The sequence below is a fragment of the Colius striatus genome, chromosome 1, assembly GCF_028858725.1.
Source record: "Colius striatus isolate bColStr4 chromosome 1, bColStr4.1.hap1, whole genome shotgun sequence".
NCBI classification, from domain to species: Eukaryota; Metazoa; Chordata; class Aves; order Coliiformes; family Coliidae; genus Colius; species Colius striatus.
Genome location: NC_084759.1, coordinates 52046933 through 52072396, shown reverse-complemented (window position 1 = coordinate 52072396; position 25464 = coordinate 52046933). Strand labels below are relative to the sequence as shown.

The following is a 25464-nucleotide window of genomic DNA, read 5'->3' as shown; positions in this document are numbered from 1 at the left end:
AATATTTTTGAAAGGTCTGTGTGCAAAGGAGTTTGTGACATGAGATATAGAAGAGGATTAAGCCAGATTTGTCAAGAAACAGACATTTTGCTTGGCAGCTAAAAAGGTTTTATGCAGCATGTTACAATATTCCTGTCAGCAGCAACACTGGTGAAAAGCAGATAGTTACTGTGATGAAAATTGTTTTGCAAGGTTTTTACACATGGTAGATAGAGTTTGAATATCTCCTGCTGATATTCAGCCATATGCTGTTGTCTAAACTTCAGGTTTTACTGACTCAAAGACAGCAAACTGCATTTAAAAAAAACCCAAAACACTTAATATTTGATGGTAGATCTGCTTTCATAGTTTTCTTACAAATTATGTGTCTTACAAAAGCTGTGAATAAATTTTCAGAATATATTTTATAGCTTAATACAAAATTTCTGTATTTCCTGAATAGAAAATACATTGATATGATGTGGGACAGTCTTATCATTTTGTCCTCTTACTCACAGCCTGCAAAGTAACCAAATTTATGTGATGGAGATCGTGGTTCTTTCTCTTGGATAGATAGCAGTAAGACTAAAAGTAGTGCAGTTCGTAGGAACATTGACAAATGGAAGATAATTTACTGATAATATTTAGTTCACTTATTTATTGTGACAGCTCATTTTGTTCTACTGAAAAATAACTAACTTACTGTTACAATTCATAATTTTTAGTTTGATTTTTTTCTGAATCAGTAGAGTAGTAGAATCTGAGAGTAGAGTTTCTGAATCTGAGAGTAATAGTGTGCTCCCCCCTGGCAAAGCTGTGGAAAAAGTGAAATTTAAGATCTCACCTGTTTTTCCTGCTTTCTTAATTATCTTTTGCTGATGGTAGAAAGTCATAAAGCAGCTATGAATATTTTGTTTAGTACGAACCCTTGTATATTAATGTGAGATGATAAGTTGGTGCTTTTGGAATCAGAAAATCTCATGTTGAATCAGCCTTGTCAGTCTTTTCGAAGTGAAAATGATTTAAAAAAATCTTACTATCCCTTTTTTTTTCACATTTATAGGACTTGGAGTTATTAGAAAATGGTGACCTAACAGTAATAGGAGACCGTGGAGCTACGCTGAGTGGGGGACAGAAGGCCCGTGTAAATCTGGCCAGGCTAGTGTTTTGTGCTGTTTCTAAAATTTGCAAATTGTCAGGTTGCACTGACTAAAGTAAACAAATTTAAGACTTTGTGATACTGACTGTTTTAAAAAACATTTTAGAGCTGTGTATCAAGATGCAGACATCTATCTTTTGGATGATCCCCTGAGTGCAGTAGATGCTGAAGTCGGAAGACATTTGTTTGAAAAGTAAGTTATTACTTTATTTTCATTTAAAATACAAATGCTATCTTCTAGTTTCTTATAGAAAAACTTGAGAAAGCATTTTTAGGGAGATTGATCTCTTTACAAAAGTGTACAAAAATGTATTCACTTTTGGCATTCGTTTTTCCTCTATTTTATGCATTTGGAAGGTGTATAGTTCTATTTCCTCTGTCTTTCATTTTGTTTTTTGTTAAAAGCCCTGTAAAATTCTGGTTTGAAAATATTATAATTGGAATTAATCATATGGGAATACATTCCATTTTATTGAGGAAAATGTCAGATTTCATACATGAATACTGGGGTTTATGAATATTAGTATCGAGTGAAGAATAATATAAGGTGGGATTTTAAATACTTTCTTAGTTTGCTGCAGCTTCATTTGCATAGTTAGCTCAAGTGGCTAAAGAAAATGACAGAACTTTCTTAAATTCTTGAGTGATTTTGATTCTTGAATGGTTGAAATTTCCATCAAGTGAAATGGAGAACTATGGCCTGTGGAGCAGAAACAGAGGAAAAAAGAACATATAAGCTTACCATGAAAGAGAAGGATATTGTAACTTTCTCCGTTTGTAAAGGAATAGGAGAGTGTTCATTAAAAGTCAGGTTCCTTTATAAATTTCTTCTCTGTCTCTCCTTTCAAACTGCCAAATCTCCAGCACATAGTGAGTATGAAAATAATCCCGTTATTCCCAGCCAGTTGCTGCTGCTTCTTCATAGCCTGCAGCTCCTGATATCAAAAGGTATAATCTAGAAGTTATTAGAAGTAGAAGGAAAAACTTCCATTTTCTGAGTTCAGGGGTCTTTAGTTGAAGACGGAAATGAAAGCATTTTCTTGAGCATACTTACATCCTTTGAATTCCACGCTCTAAATACATGAATTAATTTGGTTTTACTGTTCTTCTCTCTTCTCCACCCCTAGACGATGAGAAAAACTTGTCTTGCAGAAATGGTCTTAGAATTTGCATTGACTAGCATTACATGTGTGAGGTTTTTTTCTCCATATGGGGAAGCTTTTAGTATCTAAATTTCAAAATTGCATGGCCTGTTGATGTTTGCAGTTTCAGATCTGGAGATCCCTCTAAAATGTCATCAGTATTTTATTTTATTGATTTCTTCAAATGGCTACAGTTTGTTTCCTTCAGCCAGTATGGAGTAAGAGTTTTGTGATGCATAGGCTTTATGTTCATCATTCCATGCAGGATCGTTTTCACAGGCCATGACTGATAGATGAAGTTCATTACCTCTGTAGTTCTCATACTCTATCTAATTCCTTCAATGCATGTTGAAATTATCTAGACTTTATCTGCTACTTTTCTGTTTCTGCACAATATTACTCTACAACTCCAGCATCTGAATGTATCAGTGCCTGAGTTCTGAAAGTGCACCTACCTAAACTGTAAACTTGTGTCTCTGTCCCTTAAGTCCTGAGATCTTTTCACAAAGATTATGACAGAAGAGTAGAGGAAGTACTGCCTTTTCAATTTATTCTACATTTTCTGTGAGCCGTGATGTTGGGAGCATCTATGTCCTACTGCAAAACTGGAAGTCTGAATTTTTGTATATGCCACACCATAAAGGATCTAGAAACCATCACTCTGCAAGCACAGCATGTTTTGCTGACAAATATGTGCACACGAGGAGGGAGAAGGAGATCATCTCAGAGAATCTGAAACTCAGAAAACTAGCTGAAATTCTTCCTTTACTTGTGTTTACTCTTCCTCCCCAGCTCTAGATCAGTTTGAGCAAAACAGATAGAAGTAGAATGGAAGCATTTTGTGGAGAAAATGGACTGGGTGGAGTAGTAGTGGCAAGGAGAACTGCACAATGCCTCCCTGTTCGAGGTCATAAGGGAGGGCTTTTTTACAAACAGAAGTTGTCTTCTGAGGCCTTCATGGCAGCTATAAAAGGTGATGGGGGTAGTGGAGAGAGTGTTATGTTCAGCAGCTTGCTTTGAAAAACAAGGCAGGGCATGTTCTTTAATGCTTCCTGAGTAGTGCTAGAAATGTGGAGAATAGGGAGAGCACTTGGGAAAGAATGATTTCTTAGAACATGGTGTTGAGGAATGTCCAAGACACCACTTCATACAAGCTGTCTCCAGGAGTCCAAACCGCGAGGCATAAAACAATGGACAAGATGGAAGAAACGGGGGATTATTTAATGAGAATCTGAAGCGGATATTGTTCAGTTCACTAGCTCTTTTTTTTCCCTCCTTGTAATTTTATTTTAATGTTTAATTTTTTAAGAAGTGTCTAGTCTGTGTGTTTAAATCAAAGGCAGGTATATTCCTACTAATTCCCTGAAGCTATGGTCTGTGGATAGCTGGTTCATTACATTTGCTGCTTCTCCCTGTTTTGTTCAGCTACTGTAGTAAACAGTTTAGAATATATAAATACTTTACAAATGAGAAAGAATGTAAGTAACACAGCTTCAGTGGGAAAACAGTCAACAATATTACTAATTAAGGGATGATGTCTCTTAAGAATTTCTCTCTAGTAAAGACAAGTTATTCCATGGATAATGGAGCAGATAAAGACAGTTTTCCAATGAATTCCTTTTTCCTGGTCAGATTTCTTGGAGCCTAGTAAGGTATAAACTGGAAATGCTCTTTTTTCTGTTATTTGTAGCCTCTTTTTTTCCTGTGAGTTCTCTTCATAGTTAACAGTAGACATGCTTCAGTCTTTTTGCGATGGAAGGGGCATCATTACAGTTCTTTGTTTTTTGTACGTATTTCTATGTATACATGAAAATATGTATAGATTATCTATGCATAAAAATAACTTCTCATTAACTTTTAAGGTGTTTTGCAAGGTCTAGTTTTGAAATGAGGGACAACCATACAGATACAAAAGCACCTTTCCTTGTATGATGAAGTTTGGAATAGCTTATGATGTTCCAAGAAAATCATTCAGTTGTGCCTGGATCCTGAGAAATTTCCTGCTCTCCCTGTGCATCTTTGTAAACATATTTTTATAGATTGTATAGTTTCAGATCATCTTTGGATAGAAATTAAATTGTGTCCCACCAGTGATACAGACTAAAAAAAGGTGGTTTTAAGAGTGGGATTTTTATTCTGTCAAATGCTTTACTGAAATCAAGATAAACCACATCCATTGCACTACCACCATCTATCCAAATGGTTATGTCTTCATAAAAGGCTCTCAGGTTGGTCAAACATGACTTCCCCGTGGTAAAACCATGTTGACTGCTCCTAATCACCCTCTTGTCCTTTAAATGCCTGGAGATAGCACCCAGGATAAGTTATTCCATCCCCTTTCCAGGGGTGGAGGCGAGACTGGCCTTGTGTCTTCTTTCTTGCCCTTTTTGAAGACTGGAGTGACATTTGCTTTCCTCCAGTGAGGACTGTGATTCTGTCAGTCTATTGAGATAGATGCTCTTCTGTAGGTATTGTTCTTCCCTTGTATCTTTTCCAGTGACAAAAGCTGTGTGCTAGTCTCAGTTGATAATCTGCCTGATATTTTTTTGTTCCTCCTCTATGCTTGTGAGAGTAGACAGATTTGCAGGACAGTTTGTGAATCTTTTAAAATCAGAAAGAGAAGTTGTCCTGATACTTGGGAGTGGTATGCACAGTTAAATAATTCCTATTATCAATCAGAATTCTGCAATTTTTTTTAGCAGGAATCTGTTGTAGATGTTGTAACTGTAAATGCAACTTGTCTTTTCTTGGTTTTGTCTCTGGAACTAGAGAGAAACTGGAGAAGAAATCACTGCGTTTGTCACAGCATAGTAATGAACTTTAGCATCTATACAGATGCAGCTAGCACCTTGATACTAGTTGATGGCCTCCTGTGGGAACTCAAGGGCCATGCAACTGGGCAGTGGGTCATGGGATAACCATATGTTGAGGGTGATGGGAGAGTCATCAGGCAAACTGACCAGCTGTCCTGAAAGTCTCTCCATTTCCATCTGAGGTAGCTGTGTTCCTCTGCAAGAGAGGGAGGGACAGCCATGGTTTTGTAGCACAAGTGTCCTTCATAATTGCAGAAAAAGATGAGGAAAAATTGAACTAATGACAAAGGAGGCTGGGAAATTCCATCATGTGAAGTGCATGGATTAAGAGATCCTGAATTCCTCAGTGCATTCTTATCTAAGCCCTAGAAGTGCTTGAGGGGAGGAGCAAAATGAAGTAGAGAAAATGAGTAAAAGGATTTTTATTTTTCCTTTAATTAGATATACAGATCTGAATATTTACTTTGTCGGTTTAAAGTAATTTGATTTTTTTGAACCCTTAGGAGGCCATGAAATGCTTCCAATCTCATATCTCTCAAAATGGGTCACGCTTGTAGGTCTTCTGTAACATTGGAACTTTGAGGGAAAAGTGCTATTATGGTGATGCAGGTAATTAAAAGCAAGTGGAGCTCATCTGTCCTGTAAAACTAGCAGATAAAAGCTAGCATGTCTCATTTCTGTGGAGGGATTAAAGACACAATTATATGTCAGAGGAACCAAGCAAAGGTAACCCTGGCATGTACTTGCCAGTGCTGTGTTTAAAGGCATACACATACTACATGCTTTGTCTACTGATGACAAGGGTACAGGACAGTTACTGTATCATTTTAAGGATTTAATTCTGCTCCTTTTCAGGTAGAATCTCTAAATCAGGGATATCTCTAAGGCTTCCCACTTTGTGTTTCATGCCTATGTGCCTCTGTGACTACTGCAGCAGTATCAGCCCTAATGAGAAGTACTGAGCAAACCTGAATGCCCTGTACCTCTGTTGTATTGTAGGTGTTGCTGTTAAAAACCTATTAGTTATACCTTTACATTTAGATGATACGATTAAAATCCCTTCAGCTTTGTTGTGTTTATTGTAGGGAAAATGTTTAAAAGGTATGACTATGTTGTTGTAATGTTGCTTGGGATTTGGGTTTTTTGTTGTTTTTGTTTTCAGAAAGTGAAAAGCATTAAGTGTGGTCACTGTACATTGTGTGTTTTTGAAAAACTGTAAAATATTACAGTTTTTATCTCATGGAAATGTTTGTGGTTTTGGTTTTGTTTGTTTTAAATAGTGCAATATAAAATGAAAAACTTCTAGAACCCTACTTGCAGAACCTCTGTGTAGTTCTGTGCTTTAGTGGCCTGTGACTGCAGTTGCAAAATTACAAATACTAAACCAGAAATGGGCTCAAGGAGGAGGTATATAAATTCATGAGGGAAACGTTCTTGAAAAGCTTCATAAACACTAAGAACTGGGAGGAGTGGCTGACACACCAGAAGGCTGTGCTGCCATCCGACGAGACCTGGACAAGCTGGAGAGTTGGGCAGGGAGAAATCTAATGAAATTCCACAGGGGCAAGTATAGAGTCTTGCATCTGGGAAAGAATAACTCCGTGTACTGGTACAGGTTGGGGAATGAACTGTAATAGAGTAATGTAGGGGAAAGGACCTGGGGGTCTTTGTGGACAGCAGGATGACCTTGATCCAGCAATGTGCCCTTGTCGCCAAGAAAGCCATGCCAGGCGTCCTGGGGTGTATTAAAAGGGCTGTGGATAATAGGTAGAGAGAGGTTCTCCTCCCCCTCTGCCCTTGTGAGACCGCATCTGGAACATTGTGTCTATTTCTGGGCCCCTCAGTTCAAGAAATACAGGGAGCTGTTGGAGAGAGTTCAGCATAGGGCCACAAAGATGATGGAGTGGAGCATCTCCCTTCTGATGAAAGGCTGAGGGAGCTGGAGTTCTTTAGCTTGGAGGAGACTGAGAGGTGATCTCATTAATGTTTACAAATATGTAAAGGGCAGGTGTCAGGAGGATGGAGCCAGGCTCTTCTCAATTATGTCCAATGATAGGACAAGGGGTAATGTGTACAAACTGGAACATAAGAGGTTCCAAAGAAACATAAGGAAAAACTTCTTCACTGTGAGGATGACAGAGCACTGGAACAGGCTGCCCAGATGAGTTGTGGCGTCTCCTTCTCTGGAGACATTCAAAACCCACCTGGATGAGTTCCTGTGTGACCTACTCTAGGTGGTCCTGCTCTGGCAGGGGGGTTGGACTGGATGATCTTTTGCGGTCCCTTCCGCCCCTTAAGATTCTGTGATCTCCGCCTCGGAAAGTCACTAATACGTGGACTCCAGAAGCTGGAAATGTGTATTAAAGGAAGCAGCACTGTGTGTTTGCTTATATACTTTCTCCAGCCATCAACTGCTGGCTGGTGCCAGGGACAGGGTGCTGGATTTTGTGGACCAGATGTTTCTTATTTATTAGCCTATTAGAAGGCTAGGAGTTGTTCTAAAATAGAGATATTTAACAATATAAGCACAGAAACAGCACACTGAAAGTAGGTATGTGGGGATTTTGTCTCTGACAATCATATCAACTTTTTTTTTTAAAACTTGAAGTTTTTTAAACTTTGAAATGTACAAAAACAACTGGAAGATTGTTCTCCCTCAACTACTTATATTTAAAGGGAAGGAGAGGAAATTAATTGTAGTAAGTAAATTAATCTAACAAAGGCTTTATGCCTGTGAGCACTTCTGCATATGCTTTAATTTCATTTCAGTGATAATTTCCATTGAAAGGAATTGAAGTGTTAACTAGAGTAAAGTTAAACTTGCATGTAAACTTCCAAAATGCATAATCAGAAAGAATGGTAAGGAAGAAAGTGGAATCATTAAAGGAGAGACACTTTGCAGAGGTGAAAGAAAGCTGGTTCTTGGAGATAAAAACTTAATAAAGATTAAAGTACAACACATCTCAAATATAAGAAAACCTGATAGGGAGGGAAGAAAAAATGAGGATTTGTATGCATGGAAGTGCCAAGACACTGCCTTTGCACAGAGGAGCACTTTTGAGTATAGGCTCTCTTCTGAGTATTTGTGTTCTGGTGCTTCACAGTATCAAAGCTCAAGCTAATTTTTTTTTTAATTATATAGAAGTTTGCTGTCGAAGTGCAATGAGACTTTTTAAAATGGGTGATAATATGCAGTTACTTGGGTTTGTTAACTTAAAAATATAGCTTGTTTTTGTTGAACTAGAAGAGTGGAATTTCTGGAGAGATCTATTGTTAAGTCTGGTATTCCTGATGATGAGTGCAAGTCATTGATGCCACTTTTGCTGGTGATAGAAAACCAGGCAATGTCAGGCAGTTCTGGGAATGGACAAGATTTGGAAAGTCTTAGTTACAGGATGTAATTAATGTGCCCACAGTCTAACAGAGCATGCCCCTTGAGAGAGTAGCAGAGAAACACAAGGAAAGTGAACTTGGTGCTATTTTAAACAAGTGAAAAGGTGATGGCAGTTCTGAGCATATTGCAGCAGACGTCTGAAACCTTGGACCAGATATGTCACCTGTTGAGTCAGGCTTTCCCTGAATTCTCTGCATCGTAGGTGAGAAAGTAAGACACTGTCAGATGGTGTTTCAGCAAGAACTGATGGTTGCTTTTCTTCAGCTACACAGAGCGATATTTCTAAAAGTATATTCAGGATGAATCTAAAGCCTTAGTGAACCAGTTAAAAACATAAAACACTTACGGACTTCTGTTTTTTTTCTTTTTCAGTTGTAAGACAATACCAAGTTTTTACTAATAAGAATTTATTGGTCTCTCAGAGTTTTATGCCAGCTCTTTTATCACATTTGGTTTTGCCGAGTCTCTCTCTGAACTCTGGTTTCAGTCTTCTGTGGCAACTGTACAAACTTAATTTTTACTGTAAACTGCAGAATGGATGTTGTCAAACAGGAGCAAGACTGCTGGGGGAAAAAAAAGCAGCAAGAAAAAAGGTTTCAAACAAAAAGCTCAAGTAGTTTGATGTTTTGAAACAGACCTTATGTATAGACTTAGTATTTTACCAGTTTTGCAACTTCTGTGCTTCATGAGGGTACAGTATTTTAAATGGCAAAATTTTCTAGTGAGCTGTCTGAGCACTGGGTTGTTTGAGTCAGTAAGAGATCTAAGTGTATGCTTTTTGTTGCGATTTTTTTTTTTTCCTTCCTGAGCTCGTGCCAGTGAATTGTGACAACAATTTTTCTACTCAGCCTGTTATCAACAAACTATTCAGCTAGCTTCTTTCCACCCAGATAAACATCAAATCGAGAGTTGTTGTATTTTTTAGAAATTCTCAATTGAGTGACCTGATACATCACATCAGTGGAAATTTATGTTTCCACAGAGGTCATTTTTGCCTTCTCTCCTGAGATCACGGTCATGCAGGATGCTGTGCTGACAGCTCTGACAGTTCTAATTGGTTTGCTCTGATGCTGTGATAACCCTTTTTTTTTTTCTTTTTTCTTTTTTTTTCCTTCCCCTTTTTTCCCCCTCCAAATGCAAACTTGAGCCATGGTGAACCCACTGCACTTTAAGGTTTTCTGCCGCTGGGTTTCCTACTGCCGAGTCTGTCTCGGTAAGCTGTTGGGTATACATCGGCACACAGAAAATTCAATTATTAAAGTGTTATGTAGGCTGAAGGACTATGCAAGGGGAAGCTAGATATCTTCAGGGTGAATACCATATATATTCTCTTTTGGCAGCATTCTTGCTAGGCAGGTAAATATCCTGTAGCGTCTCTGATCTTTGTCCAGTTCTCTGGATAGGTTTTCTTGAAGATTATACTTTCTTTATTGTCTTCAACTAGTGCTCTAGTTGCCATGTGCCTTGTTTCAATGGCTGCTTAGAGGGTGGACAGTAACCATACCAGAACAATGGTCCCAAGAGAAGTTTGGTGTATAAATAGTTGCATTTGCTCAAATAGTTATGCTGCTGCAAATACCTTGATTAATTGTTTATCTTGGCCACGCAAGAATGACATCATGAGTTTATAGTTGCTTCTTGGATGCTACGTAGCAAGTATATAACTTTCTTGAGAAGAGTGTTGCTTTTGATTTTACTGCAGTTTGTTTAGAACACTATCATATACTTTCTGCGTGCAATTATGCTGACTTGTATTAACCATTTTATAGTATTCTACAGTTTTTGTAGGAATGATAAAATAGATGTTAAAAGCTGTGTATGGAGTTAATTGGATATACAGCATGAATGTATGAAACACAGTAAATAATATGCTGTTAAGCTTCTGTTCTTTTTCTGCCTTACTTCTCTTACTGTTTGATTGCATTTCCACATTGAATTTGTACTATTGGATTGCTGTGGTTTTGCTTGTGTCTTTGGAGAATAGGGAGAGAGAATGGCAGGGTGAGGGGTGTTTGCATTACTGTTGTGGTGAGTGCCATCGTCCTGTGTGATGTTAGCCTAGAGGAGTTGGCACATTAGCAAAAATGAGCCAATGGCAACAGATCTGTGGAGAAAAATGTGTGATGCCAAGGTCCCCATGCAGCTCAGAAGGTTCTGGTTTGAGCAGCCAGCAGCCTGGCCCTTTAAGCTTCATTCCTCATCAACTGAATACTGATGAGGAATGCTACCAAAATGTGTCTTCCGACTTGCTTTTATCTAGAGGTTCAATTTATGGTCACTAATACAACTCAACAGTATGAGCAACAGCAGATTCAGCTGAGACAACTAGGAGATGATCTTCAAAAAAGCAGTCCTGATCCAAATGGAAAATGCTTGTGTCTACACCCTCACTGGATTGTAGGCAATATCAGTTTTCTTTGTTTTCTAAGACAGTGAATAGTTGAGAAAGGGACATCCTCTTGAAGGGTTTGTCTGCCCATCCTCACAGGATGTGAGGATGAAGGCAAGGATTGTTGGTAGTATTGGACCTCAGTTGTGTCTGTGCTGTCCCTGTTGTACATGAAGAGCATGCTTGCAGACCTCTGCACTTGTAAACCATTGCTCCACTCCTGTGTTTTTTGTGTTTGGGTTTTTTATGACTCGGGTGGCCTTTCAAGGTTCTGCCAAAAAGATAACAAATATCCTTTGTGCTAAAACTCTGTGGGATTGAACTGTACTTGCCAACTAGTTGTGGTATGCCCAGTACCTTAATTCTCTCCAAATCCCAAACTTCTGGGGGAGCCTCTAGGGTAAGCAAGTAAGGTATTAGAGAGGAAGGTAAGCCCTGTTTCCATGGTCAGAGATCATAAGAGAATTTTGCTGCTCTACCTCAATACATATATGGATGTAGTTCAAATTAGCAGTACTGTTTACTTCTCCAGAACTCTGTGACTCACTGTTCAGCTACTCTGAAAGCCATCTCAAGGAGTTTACTTTTATTAGCTGTATTTTTCCATAATTATCCACATTGTTTTCTCTTTTTGTTAGTTTAATTTTTGTTAAATATCCTCTTTGCAACTCAGCTTTTGACATGCACATTTGTTTGTAGGAAGATTAAGACAATTTTAATGAAATGCCCTTAAAATACTTCATTCTCTTTCACCTCAGACCAGAAATAAGAAATTTCTTTTCCTTATCTTGAAGATTTAGAAATCTAAGTAAAGAACATGTTTGTTAAGTGTATTTTTTTTGTAAATCTAATAAGCACAGGATTTTTTTTTTTAAGTTTTAGGCACTACAATTGAATAGGAGATGTTTTCCAGAAATCATAGAATCCATAGAATGGTAGGAGTTGGAAGGGACCTTTTAGAGATCTAGTCCAAACCCCCTGCCAAATAATCAAAATGTTTTAGGACATTTCATTTTTTAATTAACTTTGACGTCTTTTTGCAGATGTATTTGTCAGGCCTTACATCAGAAGATCTCTGTTTTGGTCACTCATCAGCTGCAATATCTCCGTGCTGCAAATCAGATTCTGATTTTAAAAGATGTAAGGGATTTTGTTGTCTGTACTTTCATATCTCACATACATTCTGATAATTCCTTTTAATGTAATCATGGGAAAAACAGTTACAAATTTTTATTTTTAGTTTGTAAATATATTTTCTGTCTACTAATGACCATATGTGCTTTAAAAGATTTATAATTATGAATAAGTTGATTTTTCTTGGAATACTTTCCCTGAAAAATCTCTTTCTGTATTTTATCATGCCCATATGTAATCTTACATACTGATTTTTATCTTACAGATGTATAATATACTGTGACATTTATTTTTAGACTATGTTAATGCTTTGCTTTTATTCTTGTTTCTTAAACTCCTGTGTGAATTAATGACTATGTTGATTATTGTAACCAGGCTGAGAAATGGTCACAAGTAGCTTGGCAAATGAGCAGACTTTGAGCAAAGCTGGTTCCTTACTAACTTTGTTGTACTAGATATTCATGGGTAGAGGGGAAATGTGATCATATGTTTTGAAGGGTTTTTTTAGTGGGGATTTTTTTGGTGTTTTTTTTAAGATATGGGAGTGAAGTGTGTGAAATTACTTTTGATGCATTGCAAAGTTGCAACTCTGTTCAGATCTCTTTAAAAGTTACAGTGTTTTTCTAGAAATGAGTTTGTGATAAAACTGTAAGAAATACGCAAGTGATCTGTGTTGTTCCTTGTAGAGCTCTGTGACAAACAGAAAATTAAGCTGCTGTTGTTTACCCCTAGCCTGGAGTAATATAAAAGACTGATGGTTATATATGTAGTTCAACAACTTGTCCTAAAGTTGTATGCCACATCCCGCAGCTTCTCCAAGGAAATAATTCTTACCTGGCTGTAACTGAGACTTTTATCATCCTGTTCATATGCTCCTTGGCCTGTTTAGCTGCCAGAAAGAGACTGATTAGAGGGTGAAAAGTTTGTTTCTGCTCTTCTAAATGAGGAACTGATATCTTGGTTAGTGCAGTTGGATGAATGTTCAGCAACTGCAGAGCCTCAGAGGCAGCGAGGATAGATAGGAGAAATTGTCCTTTACAGAAAGTGTATAATGAAGATAATCAAAGCTTATATTAATTGTAGGGTAAAATGGTGGGGAAAGGTACCTATTCAGAGTTCCTGAGATCTGGCATCGACTTTGCTTCCCTTTTGAAAAAAGATGAGGAGGTAGAACAGTCATCAGTTCCAGGAACCCCCAACTTGAAGTCTGCGCGGAGCCGAACCTTCTCAGAGTCCTCTGTCTGGTCCCAGGATTCTTCTGTCCACTCACAGAAAGATGGAGCAGTGGAACAACCACCTGTGAGTGCTCAAAGGATAGATGTGTCAATTCTTGTCTGGCTGGTTTTTATATTAAATTTCGATGAGGGCTTTCCCTGCTGCATTTGAATTTCAGGGATTACTGGATTGCATGAGCAGGTGAGAGTTTGCCCACCGTGACTCTGCCTGGTGCTGTGCTTGGCTGGCAGTCCTGCCACTTGGGCTCCAGAGGGCAGGCATCCCACAGCTTTGCACTGCTCTGTTCAAACCCAGCAGAGTGTTTCAGGTTCTGCGTCAGCTCTGCTAGATGAGGGAAGCGTTCCTATAGGTGGCCAAAGACAGTTTGCTGTCCTTCCTTCACTCTGTCCAAAGGGACAATACCACCATATTGGGTGGATTTGGTGTGTTTGTGCAGTGCTGAACTCAGTTAATGCTTTTCCCTGAAATCCTGAGCTCTGGGAAGTGCATGCAGAATCACTGGCTTTATATAAGGCTTGCATTGCTGGTGTTAACATAGCCACATGATCTTGAGCTGGCCCCAAGGGAGTAACCTTGGGACACAATTACTTTGCTCTCTCCAGCCCTTCTGTTGGTGAAAACAGAATACTTTGTATGGTGTCAGCTTTGCTTCCAGGTGCCTTGTTATCTCTAGGTTTGCAGAGTGCAACAGCAGCTGTGAGGTTTCTATACCACAGGAGGCCTTCTGCTGGTGTTTCCATTCACATTAAAACAGCTCAAGAGCTCTGTAACTCTACTAGACTTGTGCTAGCACTGCATCCATGCAACAAATGGAATAAGCAATCCCTGTGTGTCCCTGATGACTGTTACATTTGTGCTATAGGTATATATTGTTGGGGTTTTTTTTAATAATGAAAAGCAGTGAGATTTAAAAAAAAGAATGCTATAGACCTTTTAATATCTTTTTGGAGGAATAGTTTTATGCCCAAAAGCAGTACACTTAACTGATATTATTAATGTCTCAATGGTCACTCCATTATTAAATCCACAAAGGTGTGGCAAATTTTTTAGTAGCATTAGAGCTGTTGGATGGGGATGGGAAGGAGCTGGAGAAACAAAAAGCTAAGGTAGGCTTCTATTCTTTCATGAGTGAGTATGTGGCATTTCTCCTTTACATCTGAAGCAGGTCTGTTGATTGCACTGCTCTTGTACAGCCACATCTGCTGATGAGAAAATCAAGTGTATGTGTCTACTGCCACTAATTTTTTTATCACGTATACAGTAAAAAAAAGTGTCCCTCATCCATTGTTTGCTTAGTATGATTTCTCATTTGTCATTGTACTTGTTTTTCCCATCAACAGATGTTTTGTTGGTACTTACAAGGTAGTGATTATAACATTGGGGGTAATGTGTTACTCTGAGCATATGTTGATTGTTTTTGGTGCACACTTACAGGAAAGTATTTACCTGAAATATATTTCTGAAAAGGAAAAATTACATGCACTTGCAATCTGAAAACAGAATCTTTCCCAAGGAGGCCTTAGTTTCCAGAGCTGTTATGATTGAAGGTAGTATGTAAGAAAACGAAAACCTTTTTTCATGGTCAGTTAGAGTAAATATTTCTAGCTGTAAATGAAGTCATGTTACATTCTAGGATGCAGTGCAAAATAAAATACTTGTGGTGTCATTTTGCAGATTAGGTTTTTCAGCACTGAGACAAATATTTCTGTCAAAGCTATGGGTCCGATATTGAAATTTTTTCTATGTGTAATCACTTTATCTCCTTATTTAGTTGTTTGAAATTCTGAACCATAATTTTCAAGTAGCTTAATCTAAATCTGTAACTGGAAGGTTGATGGTTTTTATTCTGTTTATTTTTCAGCCTGAAAATGCACTGGCTGCTGTGCCAGAGGAGAGTCGCTCTGAGGGAAAAATAAAATTCAAGGTTTATAGAAAATATTTCACTGCAGGAGCAAACTACTTTGTGATTTTTATACTTATAGTATTCAATATTTTGGCACAGGTAAGTTGTCAGGAGCCACAAGTAATATTTAATGTATTTTGGGTTTGCCTTTTTTCTTTTTTTCCTTTTTTTTTTCTTTTTAACGTAGTGCATATATTATAAATCAGCCCAGAGATTTGATACAGCATTGAGAGATCTTGCAGTGATCCTTCTTTCAACAGTGTAAATATTTCAATGTAAGAATTTCCTGGCAACATAGCACAGGCATTGTAAGCCAGTTTAGTTTTTGGAGATAGAGAACAAGATCATAAGGTTCATAAAGTAGTGTTTAACAAACCTGAACAGTCATGTTTCAAGTTAAGGAGGATAGAGAGATTTACTGACTATGGGAGGACAGAGTTTGACAGTGTTAAAAGAAAACCTTGTCTGCTGTTAAGTACAGCTTGTGAGAAGGGCTAGAAGGAAGGTCACTGTTTAGCAGAATAAGAAAATGAGGAAGAGTATAGGTGAGTCTCCTTCTCTGGAGATATTCAAAACCTGCCTGGATGAGGTCCTGTGTGACCTACTCCTGCTCTGACAGAGTGTTGGACTAGATGATCTTTCAAGGTCCGTTCCAACCCTTAGGATTCTGTGATGCAGACTGTAGCAGGTAAGTAAGAAAATATTTAAACAAGAAAAGTGATTTTGAAACTTACTGAAAGACATGGTGAGCTGAGGAAGCTGAATGAAGATAGCTTACTGCCTTTTTCTGTTTCCTGACGAGTAAATTCATTTCATGGAGATAATTAGTCATGGCTTCAAAAAATAGTCTATATGTTTAGACACATTACTTCCTTTTTGCTTGTCCTTGAGTTTTGTCATAGAGTCACTGAATCATAAAGAAAGCTGAGCAAGATGAAATCTCTGTAGTAGATTGCCCAGAACTTTAAATTAATGTGAACAGAGGTGTATTTTCAGATAAATAACCCTGTTACAAGTTTGTAGTCGCCTCTCGTCACAGAAGGTGTCAGTAGGAGACTTTCCCTCCCTCTCTTCTCTCATCCTTCTTCAACCCTGTTTCTGGTAATTATCTCCTGTAAACACAAACTTCTGGACTGGTAACATCAGAAAGTTTGTTAATCAAAAAGCATTTTAGAATATCTGTAGTTACAAATTTAGGAACTGAAAAAATGAATTCCTTAATGTGCAATTAACATACACTAGGAAGAGGTACTATATCTTGTTTGCTTGAGTGTGTTGCTTTGCTTTACTTTGCTATCATGTAAGGTAATTTAAGGTAACTTCTTTCTTTGTAGAGGGATCTAATGCACCCTCTAATATGCTTTGCAAATTGCTACTGGTCTTGAAAGACTGGATGGCAAGCTTTCCCGAATATGTGATGTTTTCCCACAGAACATGAAAGAATAGCAAGGAAATCTAATTTTCTAATTTTTTTTTTTTCATTTTGTAAGATGATTCTTGTATTTGCCTCTTTTACTCAAGGTGGCATACGTGCTCCAGGACTGGTGGCTTTCTTACTGGTAAGTTGATAATATTAACTGGTCAGTCACCTGTGCCTTTTTAGTCAAGTACTGTTTGTCTAATAGAAATCAGTGTTGTATAGGTGGTGGTGGAAACCTGTTGCAGGAAACTTAAGAATATGCTTGATCTCTTCCTGTTATCCATCCATTTTGTATGTGGGAAAGAAAAATTAAACTTTTATTTTGCAGTGTAGCCTCTGGTTGATACTACTCATGGTGTGATACGTGACAACATCAGTACCTGGGATTTTTTGAGCTGAAGATTTCAACAGAGTTGAATGTAGAAACAGTTCAACGTCCTCATGAATATTCGCAGAATGTGATTTGATGATTATTGTCTTCTGTATGTATTTCCACAGGGCAAATCATCAAGAAAAGTTGAATGTCACAACAAATGGGAATAATGGAGGGAATGAGACTGAACATTTAGACCTTAACTTTTATTTGGGAATTTACGCAGGTAAATTTACGTGCACATGTCTGTGTCTAGAGAGCTGTTTACTGCCCGACCTGTCATAATAAACTGTTTTGAGAGATGCAAAGTAATGGCAAATGTGATTTCTAGCAGTAGCTGAGTAATGTCTTAGCAGATTAGGAGCCTGAGTCTTACTTTCTGACTAAATTAATTGGAATAAATAAAGTAAAAAACCAAAAAATCTAAGAGAAGTAATAGGTTGAATGCAGACTCCTATTTTGCTTTGCCTGGATTTTGGAAAGTAAACAAGGAATTGAGTATTCAAAAAAAGTCAGTCACCGTAGGTTGTGGTTATTGTCTATACTACTAGATCATTGAACTAAGTCTTTAAGTCATTATATGAATCGGCAAGAAGGTTTAGAAATGAATCTTCATTCTACACTCTTCTGAAACTTGGCATAGCTTCATTCCTTTGTAAGTGCCACAGCAAAAGGACTAGTTTTTCAAAAGCATCCCAGATGGCTATGCAAAGCAGGATGTTTAAAAACATTTCACTAAGTATCCATATGCTTTTCAATATCCAGAAGAGGTCATTGATCCTTTTATTCAGACATCCAAACATCTTGAAATATGCACTGAAATGTAGTAAAGATTGGCATAGAAAAATTGTATGTAGAAATGTGCTCTCAGACTGTGCAATTTAGCACTTTTAGTGATGTCCAGTTTTGTATGGCATCACAATTTCTTGGTGGAGATGTAAATGATAGGTCTGAGAAAACAGTTGGAATAGCAGAAGAATATGCATTGAATGTATCCAGAAGCATCTCTCATGGGTAAGAGGAGAGGTGCAGAATGATTTTGTTTGGATTTGTTTTTTTTTTTTAATCCATGTGATCTAAATGTTTGACAGAAAGCATTGTATTTGGTCTGGGAAACAACAGTTTAGGAGCCAGATAAACTTGGCTCTTATTTTCTCTGTGTAATGTCTTATTTCATGAGCTGTTCCAGTGGGCTGCACAGTATGATTAAGTGTGGCAAACTTGGCTTTCTCTGACCATATAAGCTAAACCATGGTATGGAAAATTTTATCCTCAAAGGCAAATTTTGTTCTAAGTAGAAGAACAGCAAAAGCTACCTTTATGTTGAAATGTTCAGATGGCTTAGTAAGATATTTGCAATAGTTGAACTGACAAAGTTGACTTATCTGAACAAACTTAACTTTCTCTGAAACCTCTAAAACTGTATGAAATAATTTAATGTTTAAATTTCTGTTTCTTGATGTTTAGAAAAAGAAAAAAAACCCTCACAATGGTAATTCCTTGCTAGACCTTGTTGTTTCTATGAGACAAAGATTTAGAAGAGTAAAATTTTCTACTAATGGGAAACCCCGTTATCCAGAACTATCACACCTTTTCTATAAAGTGAGTCTGCAAAGACCCCTTGTCTCTCTTATACTGAGATGGTAAACTTGTAAATGGGCAAAACAAAAACCTTTGGTGTGAGACAGATTGGATGTAGAACTTGAAGGAACATCTTGTTCCTCTCCCTTCTCTCCAGCCATTAGATCTTTTCAGGTGACTTGTTCCATGAGGGTTATGCCAGCAGTTTCCAGTGGCTTCCAAGCCTGAGAGAAGTTATATCGAAGTGTTGGCGTTGCAGGACTTGCCTGCTTCCTCTCCTCCCATCGCTCCCACAGAATGTTGTTAGGCACAGGCTTTGCCACAGCCTTCTGCTTAATACCTCTCTGCCCCCTTTTTGCATGACCCAGCTTTCTTGTTTGGGTACATGCAGTTGGAAAAATCAGGTTGCTTTTTACTTAGCCTGAGGTACAGCAGTTGGGACAAGGCAAACAAGCTGTTGTCGCAGCCCTGTGCATATTTTTCTTAACAACAGCACTGCACAGAACGTGGGCAATGAACTGCAAGCAGGTAAATTAAGTAGTGATGCCTTTTGCTGCATCTTTAAGTGGGGGGGATGTGGCAGTAAGCAGGATGGAATAACTGATTGACTTAACCACATCACATAATTTAAAGCTTCACTCTTTCCCACTGTTACTATAACTGTACCTGAATTTCATCCAGTTTTAAACTGTCTTTAGAATAGGCAATATTAGAGTCTAACTTAAGGATGTCCTCAAGGCCTGAATATCTGGGCTTGTGGTGACTACACTTAGTTTCTGGAGCAGATCACCTTGGAGCATGGAAGCACTGCCAAAGTAAGGTTAACACCTTCACTATGTTCCTTCATTGACTGGGAATTCGGGCAGCCACGTTGGAGATTAAACCTAGCAGAAGCAATCTCTTCCTTTTTGTTTCCATCTTTTGCCCTGTAGCGCCCTGTCTTGTAAGCAGAGGTGTGCCCAGAAGAAAGACAAATAGTCTGCAGACCAATTCCCTAGAAGGGCTCTTTTTCCTGTGGCATAAGGGATGCATCTTATACTATGTTAAAGAAATACACATAATTTAAATGATTTGATGTGGTTTACAAGGGGAAGAATGGCATGAGTAGTTTGGGCTGATTGAGAATAACTCAAGGTTGTCTCTAAATAGCCATGTATATATTACTTGGTTAATACCTGCTGGCAAATGTTGAATCTTCACAGTGACCTCTGCAAGCCACAATTATACATGGCACTGTGAAATGAATTTCTTAGCAGAGCTGTTATGCAGAAGGGTTTAATACAGATTTATTTCATGGGTTAACAGACATTTCCTACATTTCAAAAAAGTACTAGTTCTTTTAAACAGGAAAAGAAATTGTTTAAACTGATGATATGGTGGTAGCTGAAGCTAGTGACAAATATAAGATATGTTCTGCACTCAATCTGAGTCCCTAGGCTTACATTTGGACTCTTACTGTATACAGAGATCAACAAAATCTGGGCTTAGTTCATCTTTATTTTTAAATTATTTTCTCTCTGAAAGATCTGTGTCTGTATACATGCTCTGTCCATGGTTTTTTAATTTCAGGTTTGACAGTGGCCACAATACTGTTTGGCATAATAAGGAGTCTACTGGTGTTTCAAGTTCTTGTTAATTCTGGTCAGAATTTGCACAACAAAATGTTTCAGTCCATTTTGACAGCACCTGTCTTGTTTTTTGACAGAAATCCTATAGGTAAGTTTAAAAGTAAAAAAACTCCTTAACATTTAGTGTACTTCATTAATTATATTAACTGTACTATTTATGGGCAATTATGGGTTTGTAGTATTTTCTCCACATTTGTGAGTTTATTTGCTGCTTTTACTTAAAATCTGTAGATTTGACAATATGATCTTTTTAAATTTAAAGTCAATGTTAACTGCTTATGGATAGTTGATCTTACTCTCTCCAAATGCAATCTACAGAGAATTGAATTACCTTTGGCTTTGGTGTTGTACACTGACCTACTAGATGCATTGCTCTTCTGATTGTTTGAGATGTCTTCCATATGCTGAATGTATACACATGCATTTTGTGAGGATGCCTTTCTTGTGCTTTTCTGTGAAAGCTTAACCTCAACAATTATTTGCCCTTTAAAAAAATAATTTTAAGCATGTGTGGTAACTCACAATTTTGTATCTTACTATCCATCCAGAATGCATAAAGCATGCAATTTAAAACTGTAATCCAGATCCTTACGTTCTTCAAAAGAAACAAAGCTGGAGCAGAGTGAGGAAGTGGGCTGGTACCGATTTACTGGAGAGTCTTACGTGAGAAACGGAAATCTGATGACATTTTCTCTCATGAGGGAAAGGAACGTAGGGTTTTTCTCATAGTTACAGAAGCTATTTAATGATTGTAAGGGTGTACAGAGATGGCTTTATTGGTACAGAGAAATTAGTAATATTTTCAGGAGAAAATACTCATGGGGGAAAGGTTCATGTCCATAATGGGATGAATGAAACGTAGAATTTCCCCTTTAAACAAAAAATTCTAAACCTGCAGAGATTTGGGGCTGTTTTATATGGTATACCTGTGTTTTGAGTCAGGTGGTGTAGATTCGAGGCCACCACAAAGGATTGTGCCATAACTTCAGGGAGCAGGTTGGTGGAAAGAGCTAATGAAGGCATATAAATCAGAAGAAATTGTGGTACTGATAGTTTGTTGTCAGACAGGCAAGGATCTTCCTCTTGTCTCTCCCTCTCTCTCTGCATATGCAGTAACTGTATTTTTGAGAGAATACATAATCATCTTGTAAGAACGCTCATAAACCTGGCTCATCATAACAAACTAAGCACTATAGAGTAAACATCAGGAAGCGTGTAGAGTAATAAATAACACTTTGCTTTGTAACATACTGTGGAGCTCCAATTAGCAGTGCTTTATGAAAGTGACATTCATAAAACCTGTCCATTGCTAGTATTTACACACCATTGTGACTTAAACGTGTGTTTCTATTTATCAGCATATATTTTACAATAGAATATTAACTTCTGTGTGCATATATTTCTTTCCATCTTTCTTTTGGTCATGGTGGCACACAAAGGTTCTGCTGTTCTGATCTATACATCTTGAAAAATGAAAACAGCAAAGGAGAAAGATGACATGTGAGATGATGCTCTTGTTTATACCTGCAGCATATAACAGTTTTGAAGTTCTTTTTTTAACATCTGTGTTTCATTGTCTGATTTATATGGGTTTTTTTGCTATGTGTTTGTCTCTTAGAATTTCAAATGCTGTTTTTTTGCACTGGAGTGAGATTTGCTTAAATAGAAGTCTTTTTTTTTTTTCTTTTTTTCCCTTTTTTAAAAATTATGCCTTACTGTGAAAGATATACTAAAGAAAAAAAAACCCTGAAATTATTAAAGGCTCCCTTTTCTAGGGTTCTGGTTGTAATAGCCAAGCCAAACAGTTATCATATCGCATGATACTGCAGTGTCAGATCTGTCATTTAAGCAGCCAGTGTTCTTAGTTTTTGTGTGTGATCTCTTAAGACCTGAGCAGAGTCAATTGCTGAAACTGACTTTTGCTGGTTTGTTTATCCAGAAATAATAAGCAATTAAAAAATGCCATGGCCAGTATTTTGAAGACATAGTGATCCATGTTCTAAAGTCGAGGAAGGAAACTTAAATAAACAGACATCCCAAGCTCTTGATAGTTCATATTGGGGAAACAGGCTAATGAGCAGCATCAGGGAGTCGACATTAGGAAATGGAAATATGTGGTGAATCATGACATGTCTGTCAGCTCCCAACGGTGTAGATCCAATCAGTTGTGGTGAATAAATAAGATGACTTATTTCTTTAAAAATTATGCTTTGTGAATCAGTTTAGGCACGAACCCAAGATCTCTCTTTACAGAGTGCATTAGCAACATATAAAGAGGGGAAGTTTGTAAAGGGAATACTTATGAGTGTCTTACACAGACGACATAAGAATTTGAATATATTTTTGGAACCTGTATTACATAGCAGAGACAGAAGAGGAATACGAGGACCTCTCTGCTTTCACCCTTCCCACCCCAAAATATTTATATGTACACAGATTTCACCTTTCTGAATTTGGCTTAGATCTAAAAAGAGTTAGACATTATTGCTTTAAGTATGTTTTGCTTTGAAGAACCTTACTGAAAAATGACTGTCTCTTTCTTTCTTAAGCACTTAACCTAGCCTTATTGAGCTGATAATCCTAAGTGACTAAAGCTTATTGTGTTATCCAGCATTCAGAAAGAATGATATTCATGACTGACGTTCAAATTCATCAGTAGATATCCAGCATCACTCAAACAGCTACAGTGAAAGCTTGATGGGAAGTTAGAGATTAAGTGGTTATATTTTGGGCTTTATCTGACTTGTCTATGTATGTTGACAGAAATTGTTCTTTTTTTGGAGTGTGGAATCTGACTCTTGAAACTTCCTTTGCTCTTCTATCCATACCCAATAAGGGAATTGCATGCAAGTCAAGGTATCTGTAAGGAGGAAAACGAGTATGTTTTCTACTTCATACGGAATGCTTTATATATTTCTCTTCGCGTGTCGCAGGAATAAAGGGGTTGATTTCTGTGTATGTCTAGCACAAGAGGGCAGCATGATCTGTTTTATTCCAGTATGACAGTACTACAGCTTGCTAGAAGGATAAAAAAAATTATCCATTGTGTTTTTAGAGGTGATATTTGAGGAGTTGAATTTCAACCTCTCCGCTGAGCAATAGTAATGTGGTTCTGTTCAGTTGTCCTCATTATCTGCAAGTATAATATTTTCTCTTAATCTTTTACACCGTAAGCTTTTCAGCTTAGTGTGGTGCTGAGGTCAGGAACTTTGGTGGCTTTGTAATTAGTGGACAAAAGTCACTCTATAGAGTCTGATGCTTTGGTCCCAACAAGGAGACCTCCTTTGACTATTAAACTTTTAAATTTCTGTTTCAATATGTTTTTAACATTTTAGACAAATTTGGTAGAAAGCTGAGTAAAAAGGACCAGGACTTCAGCAGCAGTGATTTGAATTGGGAGTTCCCACTTTTTAAATTAGTTTCTTCTTGATAGTTTAGGAAATCCCTGGTTTTGACAAGCTTCAGGATTTGATTCAAAATTACTTGCTTAGCTTTTAAATAAATTGTTCTCTTCTGAGATTTGGGAACAGAGATTTGTTTAGAGAAGGGATGCTAATGTGTAACTGCATCACTTTCAGTAATGGTAGTTTTAGTGGAGATTGTGAGTAATTTTGAATTGCATTGAGTTTAGGAAACCGAAACCTGCTGCTCCTGTGCTGATGGATGCTGCAAGAATGAATGAATGTTATGCATGAATTTGTTCAGATAAAATAGGAATCTCTTCCCCCTCCAGAGATCTGTCTAAAATTCAAATTGAACCAGAACTGCTACAGAAATGCATATGAAAATCTAGCTCTTTTTCTCTTTTTTTTTTAATTCCTTTTTAAATTGTATCTTTTCAAAGTCTTGGTTCTGACAGTTCATAGAAAAAGGAGAAACACTTTGGCAGACATTACAGCATTTGTAGCCTTCCTAGGAAGAGAAAGCAGTGGATTGTGTGATGGTTATCCTCTACCTGTTAAATGAGCAGATGTATTTTTTTTTTTTTTCCCCACAAATGCTTTGTGGAAGTATTACATAAACATTGATCTTTTTGGATGCTTACCTAGATGTTGAGATTTTACCAGGTTATGAAGAGAAATATCCTGTTTTGGCAGCCAGAAATGACATGCTGAACTGAGAGCTAATAGCAGCACATAAAAGCAAACTCTTAACTACTAAAAGATAAAAACGTGAAAGAAAGCTCTTGTTATAATGAAGAGTTTGTTTCTCTTTAAAACATAAGGATTTTAATTATAGTGTTCATAAATCAAGTGTTGAAACACCTATAATTTGACAGGGAAAGTTTCTTTATAGGATTAGAAACATGTTCATCAATGCACAAGTGCCTGTCTGCGTTTTATCTGACAGAAATGTCAAATGGGCAATGTTGTTAAATTGTTTAAACTGTATCGTATTTGCAACAAATACGATATTTCAGCAGTCTCAAAATTACAATGCTGATAATGAGGTTGTTAAATTATACTCTATCGGTTGGATAGTGAAACTGCTCTAGTTAGTGTACATTAATGTATGCTTGTTCACACAAGTGATTCTGCTGAACAAGTAGCATGTTTAAACAAGAAATACTGGTCTTAAACCCTGTGATTTACAGTAGGTGGTGTTTTGGCATATCATGCAGTTAACAAGGCAAAGCTTCATGTTAAAATATTTCGTTTGTAGTCTCATTCATCACTGATATAAATATTCAGTAGCAATGCCAGGAAATGTATTGTATTCCTGTTTCACTCAATGACTCAATTGCTTTCCTTTTTTTTTTCGGAAACAAGATCTGTGCTATCTTTCTGATGCAGTTTTCAGATATTTCCTTGTGGTCAAGATGAATTCAGTGGGATTGTCAAAAACTACACCGGGTCTTTTGACAGCTTTCATGTTCTCTTAAGCTAATAAAACCCAAACAACCCAACATGTAGTCCTTAAAGCAGCAGAGGCTTTGTTTTTGACACTCCATGCCAAGCTCTGAAACACATTCACGTGTGTGCAGGTTTGTTAGTTTATGTCAAAAAGAAGTCCCTATAGGACAGCCTTTTGTTCTAAAATGAAAACACAGATTCTCTCTTCTGTGTTGGTAATCACTTGCATTTGTTGCTATTAAGATGGCAACACAATAGGTTCCATCAATCATCAAGATCCTTAACAACCGCACAACGTTGTAAATATTATGTTTGGGTGTTTGAGTGGAACAGCTCCTCACTGAAGTAGGTGTGGTAATTAAAACCTGTTAGGTTGCTACATGTGTTTAAAAAAAAAACTTTAATGTTTTTTCATATAACAATGGGGATATGTACTTTAAACCTTATCAGGGCGTGATTA

General features: G+C 37.4%; 1 protein-coding gene across 1 annotated transcript in view; it reads left to right on the top strand.

Moving 5' to 3' along the window:
• Window positions 1-25464, top strand: part of ABCC4 (ATP binding cassette subfamily C member 4 (PEL blood group)) — a 159527-nt gene that overhangs the window by 40154 nt on the left and 93909 nt on the right. Inside the window, exons 12-19 of the mRNA XM_061996060.1 lie at window positions 1043-1137; window positions 1245-1331; window positions 11920-12016; window positions 13094-13309; window positions 15108-15248; window positions 16671-16708; window positions 17068-17168; window positions 20093-20239. Coding sequence (XP_061852044.1) covers window positions 1043-1137; window positions 1245-1331; window positions 11920-12016; window positions 13094-13309; window positions 15108-15248; window positions 16671-16708; window positions 17068-17168; window positions 20093-20239 — 922 coding nt within the window. The remainder of the gene's footprint in view (window positions 1-1042; window positions 1138-1244; window positions 1332-11919; window positions 12017-13093; window positions 13310-15107; window positions 15249-16670; window positions 16709-17067; window positions 17169-20092; window positions 20240-25464) is intronic.